We start from the raw sequence: 19,194 nt of genomic DNA on the forward strand, positions 1-19,194 counted from the left end.
TATCAACTGGAGTTTGGCAGTGTTGTTTGAAGCCCACATTTTGGTATACACAAAATGTGACATTTTGGTATACACAAAATGTGACATTTTCAATCAAAAGGTACCACATTGTCGCTTGTCGATAAGGTTGATTTCAAATTGAAGCTATATGGAAATAGCGCCCTATTGACAACCGACAATAAATACCCTTTTGGATGAAAATGGCACAAATAGCCCCCGTTTAGCCTATTACATTGAGCATGGCCCGACATGCTCTTGACCAATTTTTTTATAATATAGAAGGCCAACGAGCAGAAGAATCGCCTGATTGTAAGCGAATACCATCGCCTATAGACACCCGCAACACCAGAGGGGATGTATGTGCGTTGTCGGCTTTTGATATGGGAGTTCATTATTTTCTTGATTTAAAATTCGTATCGATCCTGAAATACTGCCGGCGACAGTTCATTCCAAGTTATATCAATCTTTGATTCCAGTTTAGCTGTGCGAGCCAGGAAGTTTCTGGAGAAACTATAAACCAAGTAGAAACACACAGTTGAGGACTGGCACATATACTACTAGCGGCATCTAATAAACATATCAAGTACTTTTTTAGTTCTGCTACTCGTTGACAGATGGCGAACAAGATGCAGCGCAGCACATATACTACTAGCGGCATCTAATAAACATACCAAGTACTTTTTTAGTTCTGCTACTCGTCGACAGATGGCGAACTAGATGCAGCGCAGCACATATACTACTAGCGGCATCTAATAAACATATCAAGTAATTTTTTAGTTCTGCTACTCGTCGACAGATGGCGAACTTTCTCCATGCAGTCGTTTAGTTCCACATTTGTACATTAGATGGCGCCACTTACGGGTTAGAGAGGAGAGGGCCTACCGCGAACCACGTTCGACGTGTTGCCTCTCTACAACCTCTCTATCTATCGCACTTGTAAATTCGTACGTGTGACAGGGAAACAGAAATAAACAAGTGGAAAATATCAATCTCTGGCGAGACTGGAACTCGCGACTTTTCCATTATTTCTAAGTGGTATCGTTTCTGCCTAACCTAAATTCCATGGCACAAAACTATTAACAGGTGAAACCTATGCTGGTGCCATCTATAAACACTTTTGACAGTTGCCAACCCCATTCATTGATTCTAGCAAAGATAGATATAACTCCGTAATAGATGGATACAGTCTAAGGAAAAAACGTGCCTCGAAAATCAAGAGAATTTGATTCTCGATCAGATGGCGCCACTAGTTTTTGCCTACTCTCGTATAGATGGCGTTGACGGTTTCGTTTGTTATTTAACAATTTTTGTCCTCAGGAAATGGGGTCTGATAATAGAGGTGGCCACAGGATGTCTGTTTTGACAGAACCTGTTAAGTTACTTAACTTGCCTTTTTTATACATTTTAATTTTTAGTTAATCATGTGTCGATAGTCGATAGATGGCAGTAAATTTACTGTGACCAACTGTGACTAAGGATAAGGTATATCTATGTCTGTAATTAGTTTATGTAGCTTCCATAGAGTAACTTATACTAGAGCGGTACTGTCATAGTAAACTTTGTAACCCCAGTAAATTCACTGCCATCTGTCGACACACTTTAAAACTAAAAATGAAGATTTATAAAAATACGATAGAATGTATTTAAATATAGATAAATGATTTGTTTTATTTGCATTAATTATTTTTATGATTTTGACCCATGTTCTTTCACTGATATGCGTTAAAATTGTAAAATAACAAACGAAACCGTCAACGCCATCTATACGACTGTAGGCCAAAACTAGTAGCGCCCTCTGAGCGAGAATCAAATTTTTTTTTTGTTTTGCGAGGCACGTTTTTTCCTTAGACTGTATCTATCTATTACGGAGTTATATCTATCTTTGGTAGCTTCAGATGCCATAGATAAAAAAATACAGCGAATTTAAGGTTTTCATACAAAACTTATTTTTGCTCTATTTCGTTTTTTTTATAAACTGGAGCTATATAAACTAATTACCGACCTAGATATACCTCATGTCATTGGATGTCCAGTTTCATTACAATCCAACACGTAGGACTACTTTTGTATGGGAAGGGACTAAGTCAATTCAGTCAGCCTATTTGAAATATAATTAATTGAAAGAAAGTTATCAATCCAACAACTCAAAAATCATCTATGTTACCTGAAAGATTAACATGTAAATCATATGCCTAATTATCCCCACTTATATTATAAATGCAAGTAACTTTGTCTGTCTGTTATCTCTTCACGCTTAAACCACTAAACCAATTTAGATGAAATTTGGTATAGAGATAGTTTGAGGTCCCAGAATGGACATAGGATAGTTTTTAGGGATCCATACCTAAAGGGTAACAACAGGACCCTATTACTAAGACTCCGCTGTCCGTCCGTCTATCTGTCTGTCCGTCTGTCACCAGACTATTTCTCATGAATCATGATAGCTAGTTGAAATTTTCACAGATGATGCATTTCTGTTGCCGCTATAACAACATACTAAACACAGAATAAAATAAATATTTATGTGGGGCTCCCATACAACAAACGTGATTTTTTTGCATAATGGTACCAAAGATAGATATAACTCCGTAATAGATGGATACAGTCTAAGAAAAAAACGTGCCTCGAAAATCAAGAAAATTTGATTCTCGTTGAGAGGGCGCTACTAGCTTTGGCCTACTGTCGTATAGATGGCGTTGTCGGTTTCGTTTGTTATTTAACAATTTTAACGCATATCAGTGAAAGAACATGGGTCAAAATCATAAAAATAATTAATGCAAATAAAAAAAATCATTTATCCATATTTAAATACATTTTATCGTATTTTTATAAATATTTATTTTTAGTTTTAAAGTGTGTCGACAGATGGCAGTGAATTTACTGGGGTTACAAAATTTACTATGACAGTACCGCTCTAGTATAAGTTACTCTATGATGGTACGGAACCCTTCGTACGCGAGTTCGACTCGCACTTGGCCGGTTTTTAGGGTTCCGTACCCAAAGGGTAAAAACGGGACCCTATTACTAAGACTCCACTGTCCGTCTGTCTGTCACCAGGCTGTATTTCATGAACCGTGATAGCTAGACAGTTGAAATTTTAACAGATGATGTATTTCTGTCGCCGCTATAACAACAAATACTAAAAAGCGGAACCCGCGAGTCCGACTCGCACTTGGCCGGTTTTTATTACTCATCACAATCATTCCATGCTGACATAGTTGCGGGCAGAAAGTTGTAGGGCCATAATTTGATTAAGGTTTTTTAGAATAAACTTGAATAGTTTGCAATAAGCCTGATACCATAAATAAAAAAATTAACAGAACCTTGTTTAGACTAGAGCCGGTCAACCAAGAGATCATGAATTGAAGACATGTAGAGAAGCTTGGAAACCTAGTTAAACCTAGCTACAGAAATAATAAGCACACCTACCTTGAGGGATATGATAATTAGAAATAAAAACACCGAAATTAGAATAAACTTATACTTAATAATCACGCACAATCTTAGGTTGTAGCTTATGAACTAGTTTATCGTCGTCCGCGACCTCTGCCACCTCGGCCTCCTCGGCCGCCTCTTGGGCCTCCGCGGCCTCTGCCACGGCCTCCGCGAGCCCCGCCGCCTCTCGGGAAACCTTCACGCTTGCCGCGGCCTCTCGGCGCATCATCAATGAGAAGGGTCTCCAAAGGAAGACTGTCAGGCAACAGGTAGTACCTAATATTGTTCCCGCGGATGCTCAAAGTCTCCAACTGCAGTTCTTCTTTGTTTTTAAGCGTAACTTTTACAGCCTTTAAGTGCGTGTTCATGGCGACATCGACGCCTGTGATTGTTCCGTGTACAACGCTGCCATTCTTCAGTTCTATCGTCACTGTTTCATGACTGAGTTTCATCAAAAAACGAACCAGTTTCATGGTTAAGTTTAATTTTAGCTACAATGTTTAAATACAAAAACAATTCCGGCGTCTGCCCGCCTATTCTAACCTCAAACAGCAAACAATGCAAGATGGCGCCGTCAATTTTTTTTTTTCATAAACATCAGAAATGTAAAGTTACCATTATAAAAAATACGTAAAAATGGTAGAATTTAGTTATAATTTTAAATTCCGTCGAATAAAGTCTCTTTCTCCAGTGTTGAATTAATTTACTGGCAGTCTGGCAGGTTACTATAATTTCTATTCTAATCTTTACCTTTTGACGGACTTCAATACTTCAGGGATTTATTTGTAATTTAATGGTAATTGGGCAGTGTTCTTAAGTGTACAAGTTACGTAAATCTAAGCCGAAACAAACTTTGTTTCTAGTTCTAGTTTCTGTTTTTTTTTTCATATTTATTTACACAATAATAATGTCATTCGACGACCTATCAGCAATCGTTGGTATTGTGGAAGAAAAGGAGGAGTTAGTAAACAAACCAGTCTTTGCACGGCTAATGTTCACACAGGAACAGGTAGATCCATTAATATTACTACGAGTCGTAGTCTACGACAGACCAAATGATGAAGACCTAAGTAGGTAGTTATAAAGTAAATGAACGCAGCATGTGAAGGCCGGAGACTAGCTAGATGGACCAACGATAGTCAAAACCGTTGATTTAGGGTGACGCGTGACGCGTGACTGATCATTTTGACGGAGTGGGAATGCACTTACGCACGGCGTGTGGGACTCGTCGCTCCTTTTCCCTCTCTTGGCGAGAAGGGTGAGGCCCTACCCACTAAACCCACTGCGGCGTTTTACCCGCCAATTTCTGGGATTAGTTGCCAAGCGGACTCTAGGCTCTCATGAGCCGTGGAAAAATGCCGGGAGAACGCGAGGAAAATGATGACAACACAATACTCTCTATATTGCACATTACTGTATATAATAAAAAGTAGGTACCTAAATAACAGGCAACATTATTGCTAAGAGACAGTTTTATCGATGCAGTCATAGCCCTGTAGATGTACACAAACACAATGGAGGACAACATACTTTCGGTCACTGCCGAGTTCTCGCTTGAGAAAGAGGAAAAAGTTACTGAAACAGAAGAAATCACTGGCAACCGTGAAATTCACGCCAAACTTACGTTTACGAAAGAACAGGTGGATGTAACAACTTTGTTAACAATATCTAATTTAATACCACAGCAGTGATGGTCTGATGGCTGGGCCTAGGGCATAAATCTAATGTCATTTCGATAAAGGAAAATATAGTGTGGAAACCTGTATCAGTCTTCCAGAATATTTAACGGTGTTTATGAAGTCCTCTAATCGCTCAGGTAAATACTATATGCCTTGTAAGAGGATGCCTGTTTCCAACAGCAGCTAAGCAATATTTCGCTTTCACTAACATAAATTCACCTTATTCATTACAGGAAAATGATTTGCGCCAGGCATTTAATCTGTTGGATTACAATGGAGAAGGGAAAATTAACGCTCAAGATTTTCGAGTCGCTATAAAAGCTCTTGGTACGATATAATAAATAGCAATTTTAGGTATCTAATTGTATTTTTATCTATTTAGGTCACAGTCAGACCTAATTGTGCAATCACACTGGGTAATTCTTCGTACCTATGTAAACGTTGTTGGTGTTGGTTGCCTGGCAACCTCATCATTAAGCGCTTATCTTCACGGTCGCCAGCCACTTTTTGAAAGGAGGCTTTCCTACAAAAAGTTCCCGGCGACCGTGTAGATGGAATAATTCTTTTGAACTAAGATTTTATAGTAGAAACGTATATTTCTCGAGCATTTTTTTTTGCTGACGTTTACTTACTAACCTCTAGGTTACGAACCAACGGCCGAGGAGCTGCAGCACATGATCAATGGCGTAGACAAGGGTGGCTCCGGAAAACTGAGCTTCGAGAATTTCCAGACGCTTCTCATGCGTAAAGTCATGGCGCTGGACACTGACGGGGACATCATGAAAAGTTTTCGTCTCTTTGACATCGATGACTCTGGTATAGTTGGCAACAGAAGTTGCTAAGCGGGCGAGGTGTTCAAAATTACCTTGACGCGCTCTTATTTTCTTAACAATTAACAATAAAGTCGCGTCAAGATCATTTTGAATACCTCGCCCGCTTAGCAACTTCTTCTGTTGACTGTACCATGTTATTGCAATTGTGACAGGGTTCGAAGCTCCCTCAAATTTATGAGTGAGTTAATAAATTTGGCAGTTTTAGTTTTACACGTACTAACTAAATCAGATCTCGAAAACTGTTCTGTTCTACACATTTATGATTGTTACAAGTATGAGGACAAATATTACTTCAAAAAACAATGATAATATAGCCTCGTCTCGTGAGACCCAGGGCAAGTTTTGTGCTTTTGAATTTGGAACTTTTATATCTACATCTAATGAGTTCAAAACTTGAATTGAATTGTATTTGTGATAAGTAGGCTGGGACTTACGAGGTTAGATGATGGAAAATGGCGCCGGCAGATTATCACGATGATGATTATGAGGTTTAGAAATTTTAACCACTTGATTATTTTCTGTACAGGGGTCATAAGTTTCGAGAATTTGAAGACGGTCACAGAGATTCTAGGCACATATCTTACGGATGAAGAAATTGAAGAGATGATGGACGATGCCGATAAAGATTACGATGGATTTGTAAGTAATCATTTCTACATTTTATAAGGCCTGTAACAAGCTAAATATTTAAAATTAAGTTTCTTTAGGGTGTAGGGTGTAGGAGTGAATAAGATTTAAATGCATTTTTAATCAGTGTTTATATGTATTTTATTTTGTATATTGTATTATTTTTATTCTTGAGCCCTTGGCTTTGTTGTGCGCCAGTCAAAACACTTTAATATTTATCATGTTATTAAGTTATTATATAATGCATTTGTACGTAGCCTACTGGAAAGCTGGAAACTAACTGTATTGTATGCGTTTCAAGTATCATAATCATAATAATCATAATCATTTATTAATAACAAAAGTTACAGGTCATTCGAGTTATTGCCTATACGTTATAGGAAAATATAAACATAATGAACACTTACAAAGTGTAGTAGATTTTAACATAGGTAAGTTATTATATCACATATCTGATTTTGTAGGATTATGGCAGTAGAATTCTTTATGGTCGTAGAAAGCCTGCTCGATTAGCCAATTCTTCAGTTTTGTTTTAAAGACTGGGTTGCTGTGTGAGTTAACTATTTCGTTGGGTAGATGATTGTATACCTTTGGGCCCATGACGTGCACAAGTTTGGCTGACTTGGCCAGCTTGTGTGAAACGGCCGGGAGTCTTCTCTCAACTCGGGTGGAACGCACCGCATAGCGGCGAGTGGTTTCGCTCTTCTCACTCAAAGGTGTGATATCCAACTGTTCTCGCGCGTGCACTGCCGCTTGTAGTATCAGCAGCGATGGCAGGGTTAATATGCCCAAAGACTTGAAGTGAGGCTTCGCCGACTCGGTCTGTGAGATGCGAACTATGGCTCGTACGGCACGTTTTTGAAGCCGAAACAGCCTTTCCCAATCCGCAGCACTAGCCCACAGATCTACTCCGTACTGCAGATGTGCGTGCACTGATGCGAAATAGCAATTTCGCACCATATCGCGGGGAAGGATTCGAGCCAGCCGTTTTAAAGCGAAACAGGACGCTGATAGTCTACCACACACCTTATCGATATGGGCCGCCCAAGACAGTCCCCTGTCCAATTCAAAACCCAGGAAGGTCGTCCTTGTGACTTGATCTATATTAATTCCGTTCGCGTTTACTGACAGTGACTCCATCTGCCTACCCGAAAGGTCGAAGTGAATGAAGTGAGTTTTTTTTATATTCAAAATGAGACCGTTAGTTCGGAACCAATCGGATAGGCATCCGGCAGTCGCATTTAGCCGCGCCTCCAGTTCGTCACAGGTCGGAGCACAAACGACCACCGCAACGTCATCCGCATACATGAATATCTCACCTGTATGAATAGCGTCGGGTAGATCATTAAGCAGAAGGGAGAACAAGATGTTCGAGACGGATGATCCCTGCGCTACGCCCATGCTGGTATGCACCGCGTCCGACCGCACGCGGCCACTGTCCGCGACCACCACCTGAGACCTGTCACGCAGCATGTCCATCATGAGGTCGAGAGTTCGATTAGCAAAGCCATAGTGGCGCAGTTTGTCTTCTAACACGTCATGGTCCGCTACGTCAAATGCTTTAGACAGGTCACAGCATATAACTGCGACTTGTTTTTTGCACTCTCGAGCCTCTAGTATTTGACGCACTACGCGACGTGCCAAAGATGTAGTCGAACGGCCCTTGCGATATGCATATTGCCGGTCGGATAGCGAGTTTGTTGCCATGAGGTGGTCTGTTATTCTCGCACTAAGGCCGTACTCGAACACCTTGGCGAGAACCGGGATGATAGCGACCGGCCTGTATCCGTCGATGGCTTCTCTTTTGCCCTTGCCCTTATATAGTGGAGCTATACGACTTTTTTTCAAAGCATCCGGGAATACTCCCTCACGGATACACTGATTGTATGCGGCCGCCAGTATGGGTGACAGATGCGGTGCTGCAGAACTGAGTAAAACTACCGAGATATCGAAAATATCTCTTGTCGTCTTCCTAGCAATCCCGGATGTAATAATCCTGTACACTTCGTCTGGCGTGAAAAGCCTCAGTCTGATGCACCTGTCGGCGGGCGGGCGCGCGGCGTGCAGTGCGGCGAGCGCGGCCGAGCGCAAGGCGGGCCGCGCGCCGCACGCCGCCGCTGCTCCGGCTAGTCCGCGATTCATAGCATTGGCGGCATCTTTTTTACATCTAAAGTGATCACCGTTACAATCCCTGATCATATCCGTGAACTCTAACGAGTCATTGACCGATCTGCCTCTCTCCTGATTTATTATTGTCCACATCGACCGGATTGTGTTAGTACTCTTGTATAATTTATTTGTATAAAAGGACGATTTTTTTAAATTAAGCATTAAGGTGTATTTATTATTCATGTCGGTTATTAAATTCGAGATCGTCGTATTACTGGGCATAAGTTTTCCAATGTCTATTATGTCAAATAATAATTTCTTAAATTCATATATGTCACTAGTTACCCATGAGTTCCTCTTACGATTATTTACCGTGGTAAGCGGAAAACAAATTTCAAATTTGTTTCTAATTATATTGTTGATGGATATGATCAGGTTTTGCACGGACATGTTGTGTCTGTCCATAATTTGTTGCCAGTCCACGCTCTCTATAGCTGCGCCAAAATAGGTATAGTTACGAGGCGAGTAGACACGAGCGCGTCGCGTGAGAGGCAGAGGCACGCGGCGCGGACGCACCAGCGCGGCGCGCACGGCGAGGTGGTCACTCAGATTGGTGGTCACGGGAGTCGCACGCAGTACATTACGCTCCCCGTTCCAGTACATGTGATCCAGACTGGTCGCAGTCGTTGCCGTGATCCTTGTGGGAAAACTTACAATGTTTTCATAGTCATGGGCCCGAAGAAGGTCGTGTAACCTTTTATAGACCGGTTTTGAATGATCTAAGTCGTCTATGTTGGTGTCCCCTATAATAACACAATCTCTCTCGACATTAGACAATTTTTCGAGCAGGCGTTCTAGGTACCATAGGAACTCGTTATTAGTTATTTGACAGTTAGATCTGTACACACAAACAATAGTTAAATTAAATTCTAAGAGATCTATAGCCGAGATTTCACAATAGCGTTCCGCAGATAATGAAGTTAATTCTAAGTTCTCGGTAGCTAGTATTTGGTCACGCACATATAAACATGATCCGCCGTGTTCATTCTCCGCCCTGCAGTAGCTTGATATCCGTTTGAAGCCATCTATATTAACGCATCGCAACTTTGGTTCGGTTAGCCAATGCTCAGTTAAACCCAGTACATCACAAGCCATCTCATTTTGCAGCAGGAGCTCTAATTTTTGCGTTTTGTTGTCTAACGCTCGGATATTTTGATGACATATGCGTAATACTACATCGTGCGAAACAGGTTGAAGATCTGTTTTTATTTTGTTTTTGAGAGCGACAGTGGTGGGTAGTTTAGATTCGCTACTGGCGCGCAGCAGCGATGGAAGCGGCTCCCCGCGCAGCGCGGGGGTGGCTCCGAAACCACTGTGTGAATTTAACACGCGGTGGCCATACCGTTGGCGTATTAAATGTGTCAAAGTGTCTTTCTGGAATTCCAATCAGAAATGCAGCGTGCTCGCTCGTTCTAATCTCTCTTTTAGATACGACATAATCGTCTGAGTCAATAGTTTTTCTTAAAAAGCTTAAAATGTTTTCGGTCGTTGTCTCTGGTCTAAAAGACCAAGCCTGCAAGTATTTAACCTTTTCAATTGCTTTGATGTCGGCATGTTCGCTACCTGTTCCTACAATGATGTTTTTCCGCGATGATTTATTGCGCTTATAGGATACCTTCTTCCAGCCTAGGTCGTGCTCTGTTGTCTTTGTGTCTTGCTCCGCGGGTGTTGTGGCCACACACGGTGGGACGCTGATGTCATCGCTCGGCGTTATATCGGAGGCGTTCGGCGCTGCAGCTGCGATGGTCCGCTGCGGGGAACACTTACGCAGTGGTGCGAGTGGTGCGACAGATGTAGATGCAGTTGGCAACTCCGGTCTGAGAGACAAGGACTTTCGCGGTATCGGCGCGGCCGTCTTCACAGGCGCAGCTCTCACCTTCGCACGCAGGGCGCGCGCTGAATTCGTCTCCGTCCCTCCCGCTGGTGGCGTACCTGATAACGACTGCTCTGAATTGTTCTTTAGTGCTGTCTCTGACGTCCTCGGTTGACATCGTTTTGATGTTTCGCTGTCCTTGTCTTGTGTCGTTTGAACTTTGACGTTGCTTGATTCTAATTTAGCGTAGATTCCGTCGATTTTGAGTTGTATTTCTACAATTTTTTCTTGTAGTGGCTCCACAGCCTTTAGGATCAGTTTTTCTATAGCTTGTAGTGTCACTTTTGCCATTTTGCTCGAAAAACTATATAATAATTAACGAGAGTATTTAATTTACGTCCGTCCGCGGGGCGGTCGCGCGGTAGAATTTTATCTATCTATTGTATCTCTCTTCTATCAGATGTTCTCACTCATATTTTTGCTCCTCCCTCATCTACTTCTTAATTTTATAATAGCTCTTTTACCTTCCGGGCTGTTCGGCTGTGGAATGCTTTACCAGTAGAATTAAGATTAGCTAAATCTCTCCCCATATTCAAAAATCAGCTAAAACTATACTTTCTATCTCTGCCTTAAGTTGCCATTTTATATATTGTATATTTGCTTGTATATATATATATATATATATATATATGTATTGTATATTTATTTGTGTGTTAGGTTTTGTTTTAATACTTATATGTATAAATTGGTATAAGTAGTAATTGTAGTATGTGTGTTTGTGTTTAATAGTCTCCATATTTAGCTCTTTGCACTACCTGTTGACTTTTGTATGAGTTCTACATTTCCTGCTACCCAAAGGTTGTCTGGAAGAGATCGCTTTTTAGCGATAAGACCGCCTGTTGTTACCTGGTTCTATTTTCTCTTTAAATATTTCTTTGTAGTTTTACATGTATGTAAAATGTATAATTTTGGTGCAATAAAGAATATTTACTTACTTACTTACTTGTATGGAATCCGCACGAAAAAAAATGCACTTCTTATTGAAAGAATCCAAGTCATTTATTAGGTATCTCTACTGGAAAACACATGGGTACTATCCCTACATGTATCCCACGCCGTTTGTATTGGGAATGGTTTCATATCAAAGTCTTGAAGTACATAGGCAGCTTGCAACAGTAAAATACTTTTTTAAGAGTCAATATTTAATCCATTGCTACTAGAATATGTTCATTTTAAGGTACCGTCACCATTTGTTAAAACTATTCTCAGATCTCACATTCATCATGATACACAATTTCTGCCGCATATTTTACGTTATTCACCTGTCATTCCGTACGGAAACCGAATGAAAATTCCGAACTTACGAACCGTAGACCCTCTGGTATCGTACCTAATTAGGATCCAAAAATAATGTTTCTAGTTAGTGCAATTAAACTCTTACTAAATGCGGTACACCGGTACTCGGTACACCTTTAAGAGGCCCACTGACGGCACTGACTATCAGTCCGCCGGACGATATCGGCCTGTCAGTTAGAACTTAGAACAAAAATTGGACAGTTCCAAACAACTTACAGCCCGATATCGTCCGGCGGACTGATAGTTAGTGGGCCTCTTATCTTAAGGCAAAGATAGATATAACCCCGTAATAGATGGATACAGTCTAAGGAAAAAACGTGCCTCGAAAATCACGAAAATTTTATTCTCGATCAGATGGCGCCACTACCTTTGGCCTACTCTAATAATTTTTAGTTTTGAAGTGTGTCGATAGATGGCAGCGAATTTACTGTGATTACAAAATTTACTATGACAGTACCGCTCTATCCTATTATATCCTCTTTGCTTAAGGGTTTAGAATTCTGAATGAAGTAAGATGTGTGAACTGAAGCGATTAAGCCTGAACACTTAGAACTCGACGAACCAATTTCTGAATAGTGTTTGTTTTTAAAAATATTTAAATGTTATACTTTGTTTTAGGTCTCAGTGCACGAATTCATGAAGATGATAAAGAGCAGTGTTGATATTGTGACTCCTTGATTCCATTTTAGAATTAATTTTAATACATTAAACCTTTTCATTGCTTGTTAAGTAGTTTTTTTAGTTGAGCTCTGGCAACTCTAGTAGAAAAAGATACTTTATGAAGGATAGATTCATGAAACATTTAATTTTAAATTTTTTCACTTGTATTTCTGACTTTGTCATATTTACAAAACTTTAGATATCTTGTTATTATTTTATATTCCTTGTTAATTTACCTTAACTGTTATATCCATGTTATATCCACGGATGTAGTTAAAGCTTCATGGTTATATCACATGCAAGAACCCTAAAAAAATACACAGGCAGTAATGTTGCCACATTTTCGTATGTTGTCTATAGTATCTTGAAAATGTCAAATTGACTAACGACTTTTTCAAGAAAGATTCCTTTTCAAATTGGTTGTTTTTAATTTTTATTTTGCTTACAAGTCCAGCAATTACAATTATTAAGCATAAAATTAAAGCTAATCTTTTGAAGAATGGGTACGTACTTCAATAAATATATAACAATGATGTACCTAAGCACACTATAAGCATTGTTTAATAAAATTAAAACGAACTGATTTTCAGACGTCGACGAGCCATCATTAGTGGAGAGATGCGAGAATTTAATGACTGCGGTCGTGGAGACTCGCAAACAGTATGGAAAGAAGTGCATTGACTACCAGCATAAAACTTCTCGCGTCGCAAACCAGTTACTTCAGCTAAGACTAGACAACATCGCGAATTACGAGAAACGGAAGCTCCCGCAGTTCGATATCGCCGATATGGCGCTGAACATCGAAGATATCAAGGCAGAGATGATGGAGAAGCAGATCAGGACCGAGAATTTGTGTAAAAGACTTAATGATACTCGGGAAGTGTTGTTGCAAGTGCAAAACGATAATGTTACGAGGAAAATGCAGCAGCCGGTAACGATACAGACGCTTATGAAGCGAGCTAAGACTAGACATGGTGGGGAAATGTAAGCATGCGCATGTAGAAGTATCGGTGCTAAGTTGATATAATCACTTCTAAAGGAAAAGTACTCCAGTGCAAACTAGACAAGAATTTAGTTTGTGGAATTACTAAGGTCTGTTTTTTAGGGTTCCGTACCCAAAGGGTAAAAGTGGGACCCTATTACTAAGACTCCGCTGTCTGTCTGTCTGTCTGTCACCAGGCTGTATCTCATGAACTGTGATAGCTAGACAGTTGAAATTTTCACAGATGATGTATTTCTGTTGCCGCTATAACAACAAATACTAAAAAGTATGGAACCCTCGGTGCGCGAGTCCGACTCGCACTTGGCCGTTTTTTTATTCTGTGGACTAAAATGACGTTTCATGTGTAAGACATGACATTTCTTAGTACTACATGAAATCATTTTAGTCTACGGAATAAAAAACAGAATATAGGAAAGAAACACTATTTTATGGAAATATTCTAATTTGTAAATTTTCAAGTACTATATAGTTTAACTCGAACTCCTATGAATATGGGAGACAGCGGTCAGCAAACGGACCGGATGAAACATCATAGCAACTAAAGCAACAAACAACCAAAGTATCAGGTCCCAACCCGGCTGGTCCCCGTGGGACTTCAGACCAACACCCTTCAACTACGGAAACAGTCTTAACAACACCCCAGGTACACATTCTAAATAGAAAACAACCATCACAGAATAAAACAAACAACAAATCAGTCGACTTTAAAATCTGTACTTATAATGTAAGATCATTATCTTCGCCAGGATGGCTACTACAATTAACCTATGCCCTATACAAAATTAAATTTGACATATTGGGTCTCAGTGAAGTACGGAAACTAGGTTGCCAAATCGAAGAACACCAAGATTACATACTTTGCTACAAAGGAGAAACGAAAGGGCTCCATGGAGTGGGTTTCCTTATCAAAAAGACTTTCTTACAAAATATTGTTAATTATAGTGGAGCAACAGTAAGTGAATGTTAATGTAAGTTGCTCCACAAAAGTTGACTGTGGTGTCTGTGGTGTGGATGCACCTTGCGGTATTTATAGGAAATGATTATTGTCTTTCAGTTGTCATAATCTTAAGTAATAACTACACCAACAGCAGTTAGTCTGGCAAATCCATTGATTTGGCCATTACATTATTTTTGTATAGGTGGGTTAAAATATATTACATTTCAAAATATTTAGATCAGTATGGTTTCACTCACTATTATTTTTAGTCGCTTTTGGCGACATGTTTCATGGTCCTACAATAATCCTCATAGACACTTCTTTAGCAACAGAGTGGTCAACGCTTGGAACAAACTCCCAGAGGATGTAGTAGCGGCCCAAAGTGTCAATGAGTTTAAGAATAAATTAGATAAGCACAAAGCTAGTTCTACTCAACACTGAGAACTCGGTTTATGATTCTGGATACAGGCATTATCAGTTGTTTAAACTGCCTGCCTGCATTACAAATAATAATAATAATATGTTTCGTATTCTTCGGGAATCCTTCTTCAGAAACCGAAACCAACGTGAAACCGTACTGATCTAAATATTTTTAAATATGTCTCACAATAGTTTAATTTCGATTAAATATTATATTATTAATTCTAAAGATGTATAGACATGCATGTTGTAATATACACACCCATGCATGCATAGCTCTAACATTTATGGTCACATGCGACCAGTGTGCTCTGGCCTGAAATACTTCTTCAAAATTTAATCACAAAAAATTACATGCAAATAGAATATAACACAAATTACACAATATGTAATATGAAAGACCACCATTATACCCATATTATACCACAGTATATTAAGTTATTTCATAGAGTAACTTATACTAGAGCGTTACTGTCATAGTAAATTTTGTAACCCCAGTAAATTCACTGCCATCTGTCGACACACTTTAAAACTAAAAATAATATTTATAAAAATATGATAAAGTGTATTTAAATATGGATAAATGATTTTTTTATTTCCATTATTATTTTTATATGATTTTGACCCATGTTCTTTCACTGGTATGCGTTAAAATTATAAATAACAAACGAAACAGTCAACGCCCTCTATACGAGTGTAGGCCAAAACTAGTGGCGCCATCTGATCGAGAATCAAATTTTCGTGATTTTCGAGGCACGTTTTTTCCTTAGACTGTATCCATCTATTACGGAGTTATATCTATCTTTGGTTATTTTAAAACGGGTCACTCACGTATTATTAAGTCTAATAGCTTAACATGTTTACAACTTAATATGTGACGTTTTCAACCAAAAGGTACCACATTGTCGCTTGTCGATAAAGTTGATTTCAAATTCAAGGTATATCGAAATAGCGCCTTATTGACAACCGACAATAAGTACCCTTTTGCATGAAAATATCACATAAGTTTACGGGAGTTTTATACTTTAAATTATACTACAGTAGTAAAATCAATAAATATGTTCTGTAATTAAAGTATGTATAACTTTTATTTGACCTTTATTTTTAATTATAATTACCGGCAAAAATGCACTAACATACTGGATACTGCTTTTTTGTAGTGCAACTTTTATTAGGGTTCTGTACCCTAAGGGTAAAAACGGGACCCTATTACCACAGAATAACTAATAGTACTACCGTCCTATTACCACAGAATAACTAATAGTACTTGCTATTACTAAGACTACGCTGCTGTCTGTCCGTCTGTCACCAGGCTGTATCTCATAAACCGTGATAGCTTGACAGTTAAAATTTTCACAGATGATATATTTCTGTTGCCGCTATAACAACAATAAATATTTAAGCGGGGCTCCCATACAACAAACGTGTTTTTTTTTGCGTAATGGTACGGAACCCTTCGTGCGCGAGTCCAGCTCGCACTTGGCCGGTTTTAGATGTAGAATGTAGATCTTCCATGTAACATAGCTATGGTGCATAGAGTTAGACCAAGATAAGTCTGCAACGATTTTGATAGCACAGGCAGTGCAAGCATTTTAAACGTCAAACTTCTATGAAATTATGATGTATAAATTTAATACAACTTGCACTGCATATGCAATAAAAACGTTGCATGGTTGCAGACTTATTGCCTAGAATAGCCTGGATATATATAACAGGAAAGTCTCATAAAATCGCGATAAAGATAAATTAACTTTGTATTTCGCGGTAAGAGCGCTGATTGCTCACTTATGATTATAATAGTTTGGCTTGTATTGGAAATGAACTAAGGTTTATTTTTGATTGAAAGCTGATGAAACTGTGCAATCACTAATTTGACTCTGGTAACACGTGAAACTTAGTTGCCAGATTTAAAAAAAAGGTTAACCATAAACAATTGGGTTTTCATGAATGGCTTTCTTTACAGCTGTATTTTTGTTATTAATTTAGTTAATTTAAATATAAAGCAAAATTCGTAAATTCAATTAATTTTATTTATATCGCTTTAGTTCACACACCAAATTGTTCTATTAGTCGTTTTTAACAAACACTACAATGGTATTTTAAAGTGGTTGTAGATTATATCAAAATTATATGCACTAAATATTATACTCCTTAGTTATACCTTAAGGGCCCTCTACACTCATGCGCGAATCGCGGCTCCAGACTCGCGTTCGCGGCTTCACGCCGTGATTCGCGCATGAGTGTGGAGGGCCCTTTAGTTTTTCTTTTTGTTGGTTTCTTAGTAACGAGATAATAATTTGACGTTTTCCAAAGTTTTATTAAACAAGATTAAACGAATAAAATGTCAGATATCCAAGGCATTTTTAAGAAACACTGTGTTTTACCTGATGTAATAAACACAGCGCCTTCTGATTTACTAACAATTCGATACAATAGCGGTGTTAGTGTTGATACTGGAAAAGAGCTAACCCCTACACAAGTCAAAGAAAAGCCTGATGTTAAATGGGCAGCTAAAGATACAGAGTATTATCTTCTGGCTATGGTTGATCCAGATGCACCTAGTCGAGAGAAACCGAAGTTTAGAGAGTGGCATCATTGGCTAGTGGGAAATATTCACGGCGGTGATATGAATAAAAGCGAAGTGTTGTCTGATTACATAGGATCAGGCCCTCCAAAAGGCACTGGTCTACATCGATACGTGTTTTTGATCTTTAAACAACCTGAAAAGTGTGATTATTCAAAAATTCCTAAATTGCCAAGTACCTCTGGAAAAAATAGAGGCAACTTCTCTATTTCTAAGTTTGCTCAGCAATTTAAACTTGGTTCTCCCGTTGCTGGGAATTTTTATGTAGCTCAATGGGATGAATATGTACCTAAACTATATGCAAAACTTAAAGATTAATTTGTTCACTTTTCGTAACATTTCTTAAAAGTTAGTGAATGGATTGCATTAAATTTATAAGTAAAAATAAGATTGTCTATGGTTTCGATCGATAACAATTTCCGCCTCCGCGTGACATTCTCATTTTTTCGGTCCGCCACCGCTATATCGTCCGCCATTACATTTCTAGAGTTTGCGTAAATTGGTCGTTGCCGTGTGCGATTATCAACCTACATCGGTTATCAGTGACATTTTACGTGCGTCGTGTCGCAGCGTTTCGTTAGAACAAAGAGACTGTACGTTCAATCGTATGTCCATCCAGAATCTCAACACATTCGACCCGTTCGCCGATGCGATCAAAAGCTCGGAAGACGACGTTCAAGATGGATTAGTCCACGTCCGAATCCAGCAGAGGAACGGGCGTAAGACGCTGACGACGGTGCAGGGCCTGTCATCGGAATATGACCTGAAGAAGATCGTGCGGGCATGCAAGAAGGAGTTCGCGTGCAACGGGACCGTGGTCGAGCATCCCGAGTACGGAGAGGTGCTTCAGTTACAAGGCGACCAGCGCGAGAACATTTGCCAGTGGCTCACCAAGTCGGGGCTCGTTAAGCCCGAGCAGCTCAAGGTGCACGGCTTCTAAGCCGCGCCGCGGTCGTCCGTCGACCTAACATGTCCGCATCGTGAAATCATCATAGTCCTCTAAATAAAATGAGAACGTGCGCGTTATAACCCAATTGAAAATGTATTTAGAAAGCACCGATGTTTACAGAGAAAATCGTATAACGAGGCTTAGGCCTCCCGCGCCCTGTGCCTTTCTGACTCCCGTGTATAATAAAGCAAATATTTTCGAGCAACGCTCCCGCGTTTCTGGAAAGCTTTAGTTGCAATTGTACGCCGAACGAGATAGTAATAATCACTTTGTTTTTTACGACATTAATACTTTTTAAATTGCTGTAATGATTATATGATGTGTCTCAATTAAACATGTTTTTCTAAGAAAACTGGTTTCTTTATTGCCACGCCAAAATAACGGGATTCCCAACGTCGACAATAGCAGGTAATAGTGAAAGTAGGAACGAGAGTTCGCGCCTTTGCGGCAATTCCTAATTGTCACGCACAAGCAACGCGGACACTGCATATTTTTTTTGCGATGTGACCTAGTCTCATTACGATCTGAACTCGACTTGTTACAAGTGATTACAAGTTACAACCAAAGAGCATATAATCACTACGTTTAAAACTAATTTGCAAGGTGGTTTATTGTAATTTGGGTTTTAAAAAAGAACGTTGGAAAAAAAAATTAGCGTTTATTATTCAGCTTCCTGTTAGTGGCAAATTATTCATACTTCCTAGTCTTGAGTTGAGAACGTGCTATCCG

The 19,194-nt window shown here is 39.4% G+C and overlaps 5 protein-coding genes across 5 annotated transcripts; 4 read left to right on the plus strand and 1 right to left on the minus strand.

Moving 5' to 3' along the window:
• Positions 1-3,467: 3,467 nt before the first annotated feature.
• Positions 3,468-4,024, minus strand: LOC134752368 (small nuclear ribonucleoprotein Sm D1). The gene has a single exon (XM_063688048.1). It carries the CDS (start codon positions 3,906-3,908, stop codon positions 3,528-3,530), a length of 381 nt encoding a protein of 126 aa, XP_063544118.1. The 5' UTR covers positions 3,909-4,024; the 3' UTR covers positions 3,468-3,527.
• Positions 4,025-4,925: 901 nt separating this feature from the next.
• Positions 4,926-12,619, plus strand: LOC134752223 (uncharacterized). Its single transcript, XM_063687846.1, has 5 exons — positions 4,926-5,075; positions 5,348-5,441; positions 5,757-5,930; positions 6,474-6,586; positions 12,531-12,619. The coding sequence occupies exons 1-5, from the start codon at positions 4,935-4,937 to the stop codon at positions 12,588-12,590; spliced, it is 582 nt and encodes a 193-aa protein (XP_063543916.1). The 5' UTR covers positions 4,926-4,934; the 3' UTR covers positions 12,591-12,619.
• Positions 12,620-12,951: 332 nt separating this feature from the next.
• Positions 12,952-15,972, plus strand: LOC134752229 (uncharacterized). The gene is made up of 2 exons (XM_063687852.1): positions 12,952-13,075; positions 13,163-15,972. Exons 1-2 carry the CDS (start codon positions 13,072-13,074, stop codon positions 13,558-13,560), a joined length of 402 nt encoding a protein of 133 aa, XP_063543922.1. The 5' UTR covers positions 12,952-13,071; the 3' UTR covers positions 13,561-15,972.
• Positions 15,973-17,233: 1,261 nt separating this feature from the next.
• Positions 17,234-18,103, plus strand: LOC134752323 (protein D2-like). The gene has a single exon (XM_063687998.1). It carries the CDS (start codon positions 17,274-17,276, stop codon positions 17,832-17,834), a length of 561 nt encoding a protein of 186 aa, XP_063544068.1. The 5' UTR covers positions 17,234-17,273; the 3' UTR covers positions 17,835-18,103.
• Positions 17,974-18,817, plus strand: LOC134752324 (eukaryotic translation initiation factor eIF1). The gene has a single exon (XM_063687999.1). It carries the CDS (start codon positions 18,124-18,126, stop codon positions 18,454-18,456), a length of 333 nt encoding a protein of 110 aa, XP_063544069.1. The 5' UTR covers positions 17,974-18,123; the 3' UTR covers positions 18,457-18,817.
• Positions 18,818-19,194: the final 377 nt, after the last annotated feature.

This window comes from Cydia strobilella, chromosome 24 (assembly GCF_947568885.1).
Source record: "Cydia strobilella chromosome 24, ilCydStro3.1, whole genome shotgun sequence".
NCBI classification, from domain to species: domain Eukaryota; kingdom Metazoa; phylum Arthropoda; class Insecta; order Lepidoptera; family Tortricidae; genus Cydia; species Cydia strobilella.

Coding starts and splice junctions, on each gene's coding strand:
- LOC134752368 (XM_063688048.1), bottom strand. CDS start 3,908: ATGAAACTGGTTCGTTTTTTGATGAAACTCAGTCATGAAACAGTGACG.
- LOC134752223 (XM_063687846.1), top strand. CDS start 4,935: ATGTACACAAACACAATGGAGGACAACATACTTTCGGTCACTGCCGAG. Junction 5,076..5,347: donor TTACGTTTACGAAAGAACAG/GTGGATGTAACA, acceptor TATTCATTACAG/GAAAATGATTTGCGCCAGGC. Junction 6,587..12,530: donor ATAAAGATTACGATGGATTT/GTAAGTAATCAT, acceptor ACTTTGTTTTAG/GTCTCAGTGCACGAATTCAT.
- LOC134752323 (XM_063687998.1), top strand. CDS start 17,274: ATGTCAGATATCCAAGGCATTTTTAAGAAACACTGTGTTTTACCTGAT.
- LOC134752324 (XM_063687999.1), top strand. CDS start 18,124: ATGTCCATCCAGAATCTCAACACATTCGACCCGTTCGCCGATGCGATC.